The sequence below is a fragment of the Antechinus flavipes genome, chromosome 5 (assembly GCF_016432865.1).
Source record: "Antechinus flavipes isolate AdamAnt ecotype Samford, QLD, Australia chromosome 5, AdamAnt_v2, whole genome shotgun sequence".
NCBI lineage: Eukaryota > Metazoa > Chordata > Mammalia > Dasyuromorphia > Dasyuridae > Antechinus > Antechinus flavipes.
In genome coordinates this window covers 247,457,871-247,474,740 of record NC_067402.1, presented here as the reverse complement: position 1 = coordinate 247,474,740, position 16,870 = coordinate 247,457,871, and the positions used below count along the sequence as shown (strand labels likewise).

At 32.3% G+C, this 16,870-nt stretch overlaps 1 protein-coding gene across 1 annotated transcript in view; it reads right to left on the bottom strand.

The window, feature by feature from the left end:
• Positions 1-272: 272 nt before the first annotated feature.
• Positions 273-16,870, bottom strand: part of PTPRQ (protein tyrosine phosphatase receptor type Q) — a 285,135-nt gene continuing 268,537 nt past the window's right edge. The window contains exons 50-53 of the mRNA XM_051962483.1: positions 14,548-14,696; positions 5,299-5,434; positions 2,076-2,199; positions 273-1,827 (exon numbers count right to left, since the gene is read on the bottom strand). Of these exons, the coding sequence (XP_051818443.1) occupies positions 1,790-1,827; positions 2,076-2,199; positions 5,299-5,434; positions 14,548-14,696 (447 nt within the window). The 3' untranslated portion in view covers positions 273-1,789. The remainder of the gene's footprint in view (positions 1,828-2,075; positions 2,200-5,298; positions 5,435-14,547; positions 14,697-16,870) is intronic.

Sequence of the window (16,870 nt, the reverse complement as noted above, 5' to 3'; positions counted from 1 at the left end):
GTTTACCTCAGTTTCCTCATCTGTAAAATGAGCTGAAGAAAAGGCAAACAACTTTAGTATCTTTGCCAAGAAAATTCCAAATAAGGCCTTAAAGAGTTGGATGTGACAGAACAATAAAATTAAATTGTTTCTTGTATTATAAATTCCAGGTTGGTTGATTTAATGTATCACACTAATTGATTTAGCTTTAGAGGAAATGATGGACCACTTATGCTTTTGTGAGTATATAAAACTAATATTTTCTAAAAGAAAGATAAAATTTCAACTTCTGGTTGCAAAAAAGTAATCCAAATCACAAAATATATTTATTAGTCATCAAATAGTTATATATATTTATATATGTATATATATATTAAAGCACATGTGAAAACAATATTAGTTGTATTAACATTTTCAAAAATATTTAGGGTCTTACCACAGTAGCAAACTTCTTTCATCGGACTGTCATTTGCATAAAGAAATTATATGAATAGGTTAACCAACAAATATTTATGTGGGAGTTCTTTAAGTAGCATTAGGAATTTAGACAGGCCAATACTATTTGCTTTAAATATTCAAGTGAAATATATGCATACTAATAACACTATACTTAAGTTCAAAATCTAATTATTACATTTTTTCCTATTTCTTAATAAACTGAGAACATAGAGACAGAAGTTTTCTTTCTAAATCTCTTTATGGTTTGCTGTTGGGTTCCAGTTCTTCATTTCTAGGTATAACATAGAACATCACCCCACACACACACCATGAATCAATACTAGAAAATGAAATTTGAACCAAGCTATTCAAACTGATTTTAAGACCCTGTTGGCACCATAGTAGTACAATAGACTGTTTAATCTACATCATTAATTTACAAGTTGGAATCACCCTACCATTGTTCTTTTTTGTTTGTTTGTTGTTTTTTAAGTAGTATTAGCAGGTACAGGAATTCTCCAAAAATACAAAATAATCAGATTAGTCTATTTCTAAGATACAACATTTAGATAAACGCACTCTACATTGTACTTTAAAATAGAATGAAACATATTTGATGGTACGGTTCCAGAAACTGCCTAGTTTGAGGGATAGATACTTTAGTTTTTTATATAGTTCAATGAATCATTTTCTCTCTTCATTTCTTTGTTTTCTTCTATTTTTTTTTTAAACTGGGAATCACAAAGAAGCTTAAATAGCCCTAAGTGTCCCTAAAGAGCTACTGTGTGTTGTATAAAAGCTGAATAATTCCTGCAGTGTCATGGGGTGACTGTTCAGCTGTTCAGGATCATGAGTTGATATCCCAGCACTCATAAAATAGAAGATTCAAAACCCAGGAACATACATTGAGACAGAGATCATCATGACAGTTCTGGAAGTAATCCACAAGAAATGTCAACACTCAGAAGGCCAAAAGGCCACCACTGCATCAACATTTACAGCACTGACTTAAAATCAGGGAGAATTCACAGTGAAGCATTCATGTTAAGGGGATGATAACTTCACATTATATTTGGCCCATTTAGGAAAAAAAACAATGTGTGGATCTGCAATATACTCTGGGATGTCTCAGAATTCACATTTGTTTTAAAGGCAGATTTGTAATTCTGTGCATTTTTTTAAATGAAGAAACTGTGTTATCCAGATTCTCTTACAAAACATTTGTCAGTTTTTTGTAACAATTTATGACAATTTTGATTTTTTTTAAAGGATTGTTTTCAAGATTGTGAATTTTTATTCAGGTTAATAGGGGAATACATTTGGCCCCTGGGCTTAAAAAAAATCCTCTGGTTGTAATCTTTTGTCATAGTGTTTACATGGTGGTTTCTTCCCATTCAAGTTCAACATCACCTACAAAGACAAAAGGATAGGTTACAAGAGAGAAATTAATGTAAAACCTGCATAATTTTGAGAATTTCAGTGAGAAGATATAACATATATAAATGTCCTTATTGTGATTTGGGTGAAAGGGGAACAGAAGGATTCATGTTTACATTGACTAGCTGCCTAAATACTTGTCAAAGTATATTCACTGTTTAAATAATGCACCTGCTGGGGTGGGGGAGAAAATAAGTTAGGTACAACCTGTCTCTGTTTACCTTCCATGGCATCCAAAGAGTCCATCTTCTGAAGGGCTGAATAATTCACAAAACAGATGGGTTGATGACTTCCCTTACTTGATAATAGATCCAAAATGCACTGGTGCAAAAAAATGTATTGTGCCTAGGCAACAAAGAAATGCAAAGTGAACCAAATTTTTTCTTAAAGATTTAATTAGAAGAAAAATACAGAACACTAAGGACATAAATGAAAAAAGCATTTGTTTTGTAGCAACTGTACACCATTTCACAAAGGACCTCCTAATACTTAGCAAAATGTCTAGCACACATTATGTGCTTAATTAATGCTTATTACTAATTTATCATTTTTGATGACTTGAGAAATATTTATCTAGGTTATTAAACTTCAAGTGTTTTGTTGAGATGGCTAAAAATGACAGGCCATTAATTCATACTTTTTTTCAATTTCATGTTTCAGTTGATTGTTCATTCATTCATCATGTACCAGGCACATTGCTAATAACAGGGGGATCCAGATAGGAAAACAAAAATAAAACAATGTCTGTCCTCAAAGAGCATATATTCTACTGGAAAAAATGATATATGAAGGAAACATAAAATAGGCACAGAATAAATGCAAAGTCATTTTCAGGTAGGGGAGACTACAGCAAATAGAGGGAGGCAAAGCTTAAGAAGACCTCATTAGGATAAGCTAAAGAAGAGAATCTCTTTTTATATAGTTTGCTAGGTAGCAGAGTTGCAGAAAGGAGATAATAACATCTGTAAGGTTGGAGCTGAAGGTGGCAAAAATTTTCAAGGCCAAAAATATTTCAAAGAGCATTATTTTTTTTATTTTCAATCTCCACAGCTGTGAAAACACCTATGCATCATCCAAAAGACTAAATTGAACTTAAAAAAATCATATCACACACACATTGGTGTGTCTGATATCACTTAGGAATTCTCTCTCAATAATTAAATGTAATACTACCACAATGGAACATTGAAACTTCTTCTGAAGATAGTCTAAGTATATTATTCCCAATGGCAATTTGTCAGTATTAAGTATTATTTCCCCCAAAAAAATCACTTTATAGGATGATACGTAATCAATTGTAGCAGGTTTTGTGTGTTTGTTAAAAAGGACTTATCTATATTTTTCTCAGAATTATATCTGATATCTACTGGTTATGACCAGCCTCATCAACCTTTCTTTTGAGAGGAGAGGGAAAAACAGTTTTCTGTTAAAGCTTGCTATGAGATAACAGCTCTAGTAGATAATTCTCTCAGTGTGGGTAAATTTAATGTGGACTTTTGACTTCATTGATGTAGAAATACCCTCCATTGGAAGACTAAATTTTTATACAATTAAAAACAATAACAACAATTAAAAACAATAACAAATATTTCTGTAACACTTAGGGTTTATAAAACATTTTAATAAATAATAATAATTAATATTTATATAGCTCTTTAAGATTTGCAAAGCATTTTGCATACATTTTCTCAATTGAGTCACACAACAATCCTGTGAGGCAGATGCTATTATTTTTCCTATTTTATAAATAAATAAACTGAAATTGAGAAATATTATAGTGATTAAGTAACTGAGGCAGATTTAATGTTGTCTTCATGATTTCTTTGCTTTGTAACCCCAGGACAATGCCTGATGCATAACAGCAACATAAAATAAATTTGTTGAGTTGAATTGGCATCAGAATGGTAGTGAAAATGCTATAAACTTGTTCTTCTTATAAAGGTTGCTATGTGAATTATAAAGCTACTTCTATGGTGCATAGACTATTCAATGACATTACATTTATATATGCATATAAATGGAAAGTTATATAAATCTTGTTTTTTTTCTTCACATATAAAGGATTTAATTTCATATATACTATATACATATATTTGTGTAATGAAAGACAGTCGTGGACTAGTGGATAGAGAGCTGTCCACAGAGCCAAAAAGGCATATCTTCAAAACCTGTTCTTGGCCACATAATGGCTGTTACCTAATCAAATTCTTTATTTTCTCAGTTCTCTTTTAAACTCTGTAAGAAATAAACTTCAGTGAAGGAGCCCACCTGCATTGGTAGAGAACTTTATCTTAGAGTTTCCAATATTAATGAAATCACAGGTTTAGTCCTCATCCTTAGAAATATAAATATATAAATGAATCAATGAAAAGTATTGGGCAGATCTTGTGTTTTTTAATAGTATACCTAAGTATCTTCTTATAGATGGCAATATATGTGTTTCACCATATTTACACATCACTGGATAAAGTAAAAGAATCATTTCTAAATGGAAAAGGTGTTTTTTTTTCATAATCATTTTTGCTTTTATTATTCCAGTACTAAACGGAAGTTAGCTAGAGACCTAGACTAATAAAAAATTGATGATTTTTTCTCTTCTTCCTTCCTTCCTTCCTTCCTTCCTTCCTTCCTTCCTTCCTTCCTTCCTTCCTCCTTCCCTCCCTTTCTCTCTCTCTTTCTTCCTCTTTCTTTCTTTCTTTCTTTTCTTTCTTTCTCTCTCTCTCTCTTTCTTTCTTTCTTTCTTTCTTTCTTTCTCTCTCTCTTTCTTTTTTTTTCTTTCTTTCTCTCTTATTATATCTTGCATGAGAAAGAAGGGAAGGGAATCACCATTTACACAATGTTTAATATGCATCAGGTACTTTACATATGAATCTAATTTGATACTCACAATACTCCTGAGGTGGTTTTTATAGCTAGGGAAACTGAGGCAAAGAGAGATTTGGATTGTTCATGTTGTTTTTTAAGTGTCTTTTAAGTGTCACAATTATAACACTTTAGTAAGGTGGCTCGTTGGTTAGTGCACTGGGTTTGGAATCAAGAAAATTCATCTTCTCGAGTTACTCATCTTCTTCAGACTAGCTGTGTGACCCTGGGCAAGTCAGTTAACCTGGTTTGCCTCAGTTTCTTATCTATAAAATGAGCTGAAGAAGAACATGGCAAAGCCATCCAGTACCTTTGCCAAGAAAACCCCAAAATGGATCATGAACAGATGGACATGACTGAAAAACAACATACATGTTAGCTAGTAAGTATTTAAAGTCACATTTGAACTTGTGTGTTCCTGCCTATAGTTCTAGTATTTATCCATTGTACCACCTATCTCAGAAATTTAGTTCTAATTATCTTCTTTAAAGCTTTGTGTGTGCTTGAAAGTATTAAAGTGATGTCAGCATCTCAATTCTAGGTGGGATCAGAGGACTATTGGTAAGTAGCTTTTTCTCTTACCAGATTCTGCACCATGCACATTCTCTCACTTCTCAGTTCTGCTACAAGTCCGTATATATCCACAAAGTCATGGTCATTTATATGTTGTGTTAAGTGGTCCAGAGCAATAAAAACTCCAGTTCTTCCAACTCCAGCACTGTGAAGGAAATAGACCATACACTATGAATGACTTACACTATACCATACATAGCATCATGCCGATACTTAAAAATGGAAATCTTGTAGGACAATGGATAAAGTATTGGGCTTGGCATCAGGAAGACAAGTTTAAAGCTGGCCTCAGAAACCTTCTTGGTTGTGTGATCCTGGGCAAGTTACTTTATCCTACTTACCTCGATGTTGTCATCTGTAAATGAGTTGGAGAAGAAAATGGCAAACTATTCCACTTATCTTTGCCAAGAAAACCCCAAATGGAGTTATAAAAAGTCAGGAATGATTGAAAACAACTAAACAACAACATCAAGATTTATTTCTACCTCTAAATCTCTAATTCTGTGAAATGCTTATTGATGAATGAAGAGGAAACCTGTTACTAAAAAATGTCAACCATTTAAAATATGAAACATTTCATAATATGATGTGTAGCATAGTGCTTGGCTCACCATAGGTTTTTATAAATGTTGTCAACTTGCTTATATAGCTTTTTCCTCCACTATGCTAAAATGAAGATGTTCTCTTCTCCTGAATATTTTTGCAGGTTTTCTTAAGTGTGCTTATTTGTCACAGATACAACAATTGAGAGATGATTTAAGAAAGCAAGGAGAAATAGAACACTGCACTTGGAGATAGATCTAAATTTGAAAACTGCTTCAGAGATTTAATAACTATGTGACCATGGACAAATCTTTTTTTAGTTTGTTTTGGGGTTTTTGTTTTTGGTAGAAACAAATGAGGTTAAATGACTTGCCCAGACACACAGCTAGTAAGTATCTGAGCCTGGATTTGGACCCAGGTCCTCATGAAAGCACCAGGGCTGGTGCTTTATCCACTTCACCACCTGGCTGCTGCTGCAAGTCACTTTGACCTCCCTCTGCTCCTGTTTCCTCATCTGTAAAAAGTGGTTAAATGACAGTATATTCTCTAGGCTCTTAATCTCACAAGTGAGAATTAAAAGAGAAAACATACATAATGTATTATGTAAACATTACCTATGATAATTTGATTTTATGACACTTGCACTTTAATGTTTCAGTGTGTGCCTTTTCCAGTGAAATTGGGGAGGTGGTGTTTAAAAGCAAAGGAAAACCAACAAAAATGTGAAACTTCCTTGAAAAACCTGTACCAGAAACACATTGCAACAATTTACATCATCCTATAGCATTAATTACATGTGGATAGTAGGATTCCTTCTAGGAAAGCAGTGGAAAGCATGCTAATTTAATGGGGTCCTTAACTCAGTGTCCATGAAGAAATTTTTTTTTAATTTTTAGAATTATATTTCAATAGAATTGTTTTCCTCATCATGTGCATTAAGTTTATTTTAAGACATTGCAGTTTAAAGATATGATTCTGACTAGGGGTCCATAGGCTTTGCCACATTGCCAAAGGCATCCAGTGCAAACAAAATGTTAAATATCCTTGCTTTGCAGTTGGAGAATGTGGATTCAGATTTTCCCTAAGACATTTCTCCCATAATTATGCTAAGTCACTTAGCTTCCCTAGACCTTTCCTTTTCTGCAAATTAAGGGATTTGGACTAGATGGTCTTTGGGGCCCCCTTCATCTCTCAATGTGGTTGTTATTTACTTCAAATGTGATAATTCACATAAACTGCAAACTGGCATATAAATAACAATTTCTCTCACTAAGGTAAATGGCATTGCTTGTTTAAAGAACTGGAAAAGGAGGAAGAAGGAGAAGCTAGAAAATGAAGAAGTTAGATAAGCTTTTCACCAAGGGGCACAGATGTGATGTGAAGAAGCCAGAGGAATTCATCATCAATGGCTTTTAACGCCTCCAGAAGTTGTTTATGATTTATCCCTGATTTTAGAGGCACACTGCTGGCCAAGCAGGCCAAGAGTAATGTGATCTGAGCGGCTCATTCCAGGGATCAAACATGCTCTAGCAGCAAAAAGGGCATTACAATCATGTAGCTTCGAAGCCTCAAGGGTGTGTGTTGTTGTTATAAGGTTGTCATGGTATAAAACAAGGGTGTAGTCTGTGGAAATTATGTGGCTAAAAAAACCCCCACAAAAACCACATGCATTTTATCTGCCATGTAACAGTGGGTATAAAAATGAACACTGACTTCTTACTCCCAAACATGCATTCAGAATTTTTACACTATTTTTGGAAATGTAATTTAAAATATTTTTGTAGCTGAAAAATGTTACACATGCATATATGTGGATGTAAATATTATTAAATAACAAAGATAATTTAGTTTACTACCTATATTGTAAAGCTTCTTAAAGGCATTGACCATGCCTTTTTAAAATCTTTTTATTCCTCTGGCCTTGAAAGAGGGGCAGTAGGGCAGAGTTATGGGATCACAGATTCAGAACACTGAGAAAGATCAGAAGCCATTTAGTTCAACCCTCCCATTTTTCATGCGAGGAAACTGAGGCCCAGAACAGATAAGTGGCTTTCCCATGATCACAGAGGTGGTAAGTACTACCAGCAGATTTTTGACCCCATTTCTTTTGACTCCCTAAAGAGTTGATCATGACTTGGTGCTTACTATGGAAAAGGAGAAACAACATGATAGAGCAGGTAAGGGGCTGGACTAAGAGACAGACAGATTTAGATACAGCTTCTGTTTCTGACACACAGTAGTTTTCTGACCACAAATACCTTAATTTCTCAGAGTCCCAGCCAACTCTATAAGAATATAAATTATAGAGGGGTTAAGGATCTTCATCAGTGCCCACGCCAAGGAAATCATAGATCTAGACCACAAATATAAGAACCTTGCTGTGTGTGTGTGTGTGTGTGTGTATATATATATATATATATATATATATATATATATATATATACACACACACACACACAGCAAGGTTCTTATATATATATGTGTGTGTGTGTGTGTGTGTGTGTGTGTGCAAGTGCATGCATTGAGACTTTAAAGGAGCCTGACCTTCTGATTACACCTAATGTGCAATCTCATTCCACTGAAAGAACTCTACTCCAACTAAATGTTACCCAGGAGTCTCAAACTTGAGAAGGTAATAGTTAAGGGCCTTTCCAAGAGTCATACATATAGTATATCAGTGGCCAGACATGGACCTAGAATTTCTTGAAACCAACTCAAACCCTTCAATCATTCAACCACACTGCCTCTCCTTGTGTATAGTAAATACTTAATACATTTTTACTAGTACTGGATAAAAATAACAATGAAAGGCATTACAATTGGGTTTGACATTTGCAAATTTCTATATGATCTACTGGTAATTTCTAAAAACTAAGCTGTATATTAAGATATAGGGAAAAATGAAAAAATCTTGAAATATGGATAAAAATATTGAGGCAGGAAAAGCAACCTCTGACTTATAGGATGATTTTTTAGGTATCTTTCTAATTGAAGAACCAGTTAAATTTACTGCTTTTGTTGTATGTAACATAAATTGAATGGTAAACTTGACCTGGGTAAAAATAGTGACTCAAAACTCATCTAGATCCTATTGACTCAGTTTCTTTATCTGAAAATAATAATTTTCTATTGTGTCTCTTATGCAAATGATTAAAGAATATACTTTGTAAAAATTAAAGAACTATTTGATTGTAAATGTTATATGCACACTTGAATATAAAGCATATTTAAGTATTCAAATTTTTCTGATAGATTGTTCCATGCATAACAAGCAGGCTTTTGTACATCCGGCCATATTTATCCAAAGAAAGAGGTTTTAGTAGAGGAATTCCAATATTCAATTATTCCAGAATGGCATATGAGAAAGCTCAAGGGTATTTCAGAATAGTGTATAATTTATTTCAATTTAGGATTAAGAAAGAATTATAGTCTTGATAAAGGTGGTTATTCAGGAAATACATCTAATAAATATTATTGAAGAAAAAATTGTCTCAGTGCATCCTCCCCAGATATTTCTAAAAATTGTAACTATCTTGATTTTATAGTTATTTTTATCTAACTTAAATTTAATAATCTTAAATAAATAAATGACAGTTCTCCCCCCTAAAAATTGACATTTTATAGAGATGTAGGTTCCTTATCACAAATTCTAAAATAAGATAGGAATTCTTTAAAATATCACTTATAGTACAAAACTATTAAATTTTTATTTATCATGTGTAATCTCTATAACTTCAATCATTGAAGATTTATGAGTTAGTATAGTAGATTCTGAGATTTACATAATTAAGGAAGAAGCTTACTAAGCTATCGAGGAAAACTTAATAATTACTTTATATTTTCCACTAATCTCTGAGCCTAGAAAACAGCAATTATTATGAAAGGCAAAAATTTAAAATTAAAATTAATTTATATTGAGCAAGTTCCATAAAGAAAAACAGATTTCTTTGAGCCAAAATGAAAGAATAAAGGCAGGAACTAGACTGAACTCTCCCAAATTCCCCTTCAAACAATATTAAAGTAATCCCTCATAATGAATTCTATAGTTGCAGAGCCAACAAAATAGAATGAAACAATTTTCTGGTCCAAGACAACTTAAAGAAGTTCAACTAGAAAGGTTTGTTGCATTGGAATGAGAGAGAAGTACAATCCACTTGGCAACACTTTAGGCAGACAGCAAAAAGCCTTAAAGGTAACTAAATTGGCAACAGCAAGCTGTGGTGATAAGGAAGTCTGACCAGATAACTGTATAGAAGAAGATTACAGGGGACCCTTTGCTGGCATCAAAGCAGGATTCTGTGCATTGTTCATATGAGAATTTAAGTGACAGTTCCAAGGTGAAGAGGAGCACAAGCAGGAGTTGGGATCTGTTCATAGTTCCATGATAGAAAAGAGTGTTTGTTGTCACTTAAACCATAATATAGGCCAGAAGAGAATTGCCTATACCTCTTCCTAGATCATATAACCTTGGAAAAAGCAAAAATCTACAGAAAAGAGCAACATGAAAAACCTGAAGCTTGGTAAAATATCCCTCCCATCCCAGCAGCAGAACCCGACTTTACCCAGTGATAGCTTGGAAAAATGAGCAAAAGATCAAAAAAAAAAAAAGAACCTGATCAAAAGTTATCATGACAGGGAAGATCAAAACATTTAGAAGACAACAAAATCAAAACAGCTATATCAAAACCTTCAAAGAAAAATATGAATTGGTCTCAGGAACTAGAAGAGCTCAAAATTTTTTTTAAAGTTAATAATATAAGTAGAGGAAAAATCAGGGAGAGAAATGAGAGTGATGCAAGGAAGTTATGAAAAAAAAAGTCATCAGATTGTAAAGGAGGCACAAAAATAGTGAAGAAAACATTTATAAAAGCAGAATAAGCCAAATGGTAAAGAGACACAAAAATCCAATGAAGAGAACTTAAAAAAGCAGAATTGGCCAAATGGAAAAAGGGACACAAAAATTCACTGGAAAAGAAAAACTCTTCAAAAAAGTAGAATTGGCCACATGGAAAAGAAAGTACAAAAGTCCAATGAAGAAAATAATTCCTTAAAAACTAGAATTTGGCAAGTAGAAGCTAATAAATTAATGAGACATCATGAAATAATAAAAACAAAATCAAAAGAAGAAAAAATAAGAAAATGTGTAATATCTCATTAGAAAAAAACAAATTTGAGGAAGGACAAGATGAAAGGATAGGGAAGAAAGAAAAAACAGAGTGGGCAAAGCAGAGTGAAAGGAAATGCACAATCAATAATCATAATAGCAGAGAGGATTAAAATACAGAATCATACCCTATGTTGTTTACAAGAAACACATTTGAAGCAGAGAAATAAGCACAGAATAAAGAGAAGGGGGAGAAGAAGAATCTATTATGCTTTAGTTGAAGTGAAAAACAAAAATATGGGTAGCAATCATGATTTTACACAAAGCACAAACAAAAATTTCATTTTAAAAATAAGCAACTACATTTTCCTAATAAATTGCATAGACAATGAAGCAATATAAATATTAATGATATAATATCCAAATTCTTAGAGACAATTGAGTAAAAAAGGAAATATAAGGTAAACTGTATTACTTTCCTCTCTTGTAACTGATACATCTAAGAAAAAAAAAAGAAAATCTATCCTGGGATCTATAGTTGAAATGCAGGGCTGATTCTTCAATATTAGGGAAAACTATCAGCATAATTGCCCATGACCAATAACAAAATAACAAAAAAATAATATGAGTATTTCATTAGATAGAGGAAAAGCTTTTAATGAAATACAACATATTTCTATTAAAAACTTTAGCATAAAACATATATTGTATCTAGGATATACTGCAACATATCCAACATATAAAGGACTGCTTGCCATCTAGGGGAGGGGGTGGAGGGAGGGAGGGAAAAAAAATTGGAACAGAAACGAGTGTCAATATAAAGTAATTATTAAATAAAAATTAAAAAAAAACTTTAGCATAGAAATAAATTCCTGGTATAGATCCCACCTGATCATTGTGTATGTTCTTTGTGAGGGATTGCTAAAATCTCCTTGTTAGTATTTTATTTTTTAAAAATTGGAGATATTTGTCAGGGAAATTGGTCTAGTTTTCTTTTTCTGTTATTTTTCTTCCTTTTAAGTGTCACCATCATGCTTGTGTCATAAAAGGAATTTCACAAACTCCTTTGTCTATTTTGTCCAAATAGTTTGGAATTAATAGTTTTTTTTTTTTAAGATTTAAGTATTTAAAATGGTAAGTCATATCTACCTAAAACATCAGCAAGCACTATCTAATTAACAATTAACTATGATTACCCAAGCCAATTTATTAAATATTATTTAATAATTGAAAAGAAACCCATTTTTATAAACATTTGTTCACTTTGCATTCTATATGTGAGTGTACATTGGTGTATATATGTTTGTGTATGTGTGTATGTGTATGTGTGTAACTATATCTATTGTGTATGGATCTTTATCCATAAGGCAAAGATACTGGCATGGTTTGCTATTTCTTTCTCTAGGGAATCAAGGAAAGGAAAGGTTAAGTCACTCAGCTAGTAATTGCAGGAGGACATATTTGAATTCAAGTCTTCCTGATTCTATCCACTGAACCATCTAAATGCCTCTTATACATACATATACACACACACACATACATATATATATCATACATATATGTGAATATCTAGATTTATCTATCTATATATTTCTTAATATCTTAGGCAAAACATTAACATTAATAGATGTATTATCTATTAAAATAATGTAATACAATAAAGAAAACCAAATGATTATTGTTCAGAAATTTCAGTCATGTTCAAATCTTTGTGACCTCCATTTGGAAGTTTTGTTGTATTTCTTTTGACAAAGATACTGGAATACTATTTCTTACTTTAAACTTATTTTAAAGATGAGCAACTGAGACAAATTGAGTTAAGTTACTTGCTAAAGCCAGATTTGAACTTGGGATATGTCTTTTTTACTTTGGATCCAGTGCCATCTAGCACATAAATTGTTAGCCATCTTATAACTGCTATGAGAAAGATTGAAGCCAAAGTCACTTTAGTATTGGCATAACTATTATTGCAACCATAGACCGCGCTAGAAACAGAGTTCCACCATTTAATTCTCTCATGAAATTAATTAACCTTTTCTCAAGAATTCTCTCCATTTTTCCCCATGGTTAAGATTAAATCCAGTCCTTTCAGGAAGTTCTCTTATTCCTTCTTTCTACTATTCAGCTATCCCAGTTAAGTCTTTTTTAGAACTACATTTAAGTTATCAGGTTTCTCAATACTTAAATTAATGTGGAACAAGTTTCTATCACTTCTTAAAATAATAATAATATCTATGATAATAATAAAATCTAAAGCAGGAGTTTTTATGTTATGCTCTCCTTTGACAATAAGGCAAAGCCTCTGGATCCTTTAAATGGTGTTTTAAATTAACTGAAGAAAATGTTAAGTTTCAGAGGTCTGGAGAAATAAGGATATCCTTTTTCCCCCTAATTAAATTCATAGACTCCCTACATCTCTATAGACCTCAGGTTAAGAAACCCTGATTTAAAGTCTCAGTGGAAGAGGCTATTGAAACTAGTTTTTTACTCCACATATTATGACCATCATCTAAATCATCCATATCATTATTTATTTTTCAGTTTATTTACTCTATGGCTAATTTTATGATAAACTTCTTATTAACTAAAGGATATCTTCCTCTTTTTCCTACCCCAAGTATTTATTTGGAAAATTCAACTAATCAATTGTATTGGTATATATCTGTATTATTATTACAGACCCAACAGTTGCTCAAAATCACTAAGACATAACACTGATCTACAGTAAGGAAGGAAGAAAGGAAAGAAGGGACGATGGAAGGAAGGAGGGAGAAGGAAACAAACAAAAATCTTAAGATCAATATGCAAATTACCTAGAAATAAAGTCTTTTAAATTGTAGAGACCTAGCAGAAGACATCATAAATACACAAGAATAAGTTGAAATATGTATCATTCTTCTCATCCTTTCTACTATTGGATGTATACTGAAGATGTTTTCTGTGAGTCTGTAGAAATTGAACTTGCATCTTAATTCTTTTATTCCTCTACAGAAAAAAGCTCTTTTATAAAGCTAAAAAATAATCTGCCAAACCTCAAGTCAAAAAGATTAATGAGATGATAACTGTTTGTCCTGGGAATATTTCTATCTGACTTCAATCAAATAAGATGAGAAGAATGATTTTTCCCTTAGGGTTAGGGATTGAATCTGTGATTTCATTGTTATTAGATGATTTAACTGGGAATTTTTCTATAGTAGACTTAGTAATAACAATAATAATTACTTCCAGTTATAAAACATTCCAAGGTTTACAGAGTGTTTTTGATATGTTAGCTCTTTTGAATCTAAATGGAAATTTTGTAAGATGATTATTATCTTTATTAATAATGAAAATCAAACTATCAATATGAACAAAATTTTTTTGGACCAGTAAGTAAAAGATATTTAATTCTTTGTCATGGGGAACTTTGGTATAGGGATTCCTTTCACTACTGAAGATAGCAAACTGTGCATATCATAGATAGATTTAGGGAGTTGCTTAAAGCACAAATAGCATGACTAACAGGTTTTGAATATTGATCTTCCTGATTCAAAGCCAAGAACTCTAGCCACAATACATTCATTTTTGATAATTATAATTTTAAAGTCAATTTGTCCATATGTAATACTTACCTGCAATGAACAACCATTGGTGTGGTGTCATGGGCTCTGTTTGCTCGAATTAATTTCACAAAGTGAATTAATGGTGCACTATTTTCAGGAACTCCATGTTCAGGCCAAGCAGTAAAGTTACACTGTCGAACCGTCATACAATCTCCATGCTGGCAACCAGGTCAGATTAAAGAAGAAGATTAAAGAATATGGCAGAATATGGCATCAATATAATCATAAAGCATGAAAATAGTAGAGTTAAAACATTATGCCAGTAACCTTATAGAAATAACTAGCTGAGTCTTAATGTGTCTATTTAGTATGACAGATAATTCATTTTACAAAAGATTCAACACTAATATACTAGTGAGAACTTTACTCTGAATATACAGTGAAAAATTGATAAGAATATCTACAAATAGCTATTTCCCTAGCATTTTTATTCATATTTATTATACAGCATAATATAATTCTAAAGCTGTGTTTATAAAGTTAGGTTTAGCAAAAATCATTTTAGAATCCAATCTTAAGCAAATTATGCAGATATGTTTTCAGAATAAGAAGAGCCTTGTATATGGATATAAATGATAGCGAGCTGGATAGAAATTAGACTTATGATTCATGGGTAAAGGAAAAAATCCTGGGAGAGGAAATTTCCCCTATCAATATATATGGGCACATTACTAGTATTAGGGAGTTCCCTTGAATATTGAAAGGCTAAGTAATTGCTGTGGTTCACACAGTCAGCATGTGCTATAGACTGGACTTAAAACTAGGTCTTTCTGGTTTTGAGATTATACAGACATAAAGTACATGTAGCTATAGCTATACATATATTTGCATATAAATAAGAAAGAAAACTCAGGAATGGGAACATTCTAAAATATAGAAACCTGGATTATTTAGATTTCCCTTCTGTTGAGAATTATTACATGACTTCAGTGAGTCCCTGTTTTCTTAGATATAAAATGAAAGTGTTGGACTCACTAGATGATACCTAAGGACTGTTCTCTTTTTAAATCTAATACATTTTTTAATCCTCCTACTTGACTTTTTTTTTCCTCTACCACTGTTTTGATATGGGGCTTTGTAATGTTTTAATTTGCTATTACAAAGATTCCTCCCTTTTTTCTACAGCTATTATGGCCATGTTTTCCTTAGCCTTATAATAGTCCCCTACATGCACCTTTCTATTTCTATTTCTTATCTGTCTTTGATTCCCTAAAGAATCTGGATATATCAAAGACCAGGGAATGGAAGTCAGATAGATTAGCTAAATATGGTAGAATATGGCAGAACATTGACATGTTCTATTTCAATTACAGTGATATGGATAATACATTAAAATCCTCTTTACTGTGATTGGAGGTAATACTGAGTTCTAAGGCTCATCTATGTAGGGTTCAAATTCTGATAAAGTCCTGTCAAACTATAAAGTTCAAGAACCAACTTACTTATATTGCAAAAGGAGGTGGTCTCAGAGAATTAAATTCAAGAGTATTTTTAAGAATAGAAGACAAAATAGAAATAGCTTTTGCCTTCAAGTTTATAGTTTGTAGTGATAAACATTTCAGGTTGTGACAACTCTAGAATCACTGCCCCCCATCATATATTTTAGAAATAAAGGATGAAATAGGCAGACTGAATAAACTACAGGTGATTTTCCCCTGTTATGTTATGATGCTTATACTTTATGTAATTTAGTCAAAGAATTTGTACTCTGTAAAAACAAACAAAAAATAACTTTGCTCCGTTAACTCCCTCAACTAATATAGCTCATAATCTATTTATTACTTATAGTGTTAAAGAGTTGCTCAAGACTCAGAAAAATTTCCTTGAGTCATACAACTCCTGTAGAAAGGGAGATTTAAGCCTAAGATTTCCTGACTTCAATTTTATCACTCTGACTATGCAACTGTGCAGCTTGGTTTTGTACAGACTGAAAAGATTTTACTGACATTTCATAGCTCTATATAAAATTGAAAATAAAGGTTTGCTGTAATCCAAACAACAGTACTAACTCTTGTCTCGTGTTTATACCTAGTATGCTCTTTCTCCATTCTTTGTTTCTTAGAATTCCAACTTCCTTTTCAGTGGTGAGTTCAAATATCACTTTCTATAGTAGGCCTATCTGGATTCCACCAGTTACTAATGTCTTAAATCGTTTTGTGTATATCAGATATTTAATTTCCTATATACACTATGGTTTATTTCTATCAATAGAAAGTAATCTCCTTGACAGCAGACCTGTTTAATTTTTTTTGTCTTCAGAATTTAGCACAATCCTAGAACACATTAGATGCTTAATAAATCTTTATCAAACACAGTTAAGAGTCAAATTACT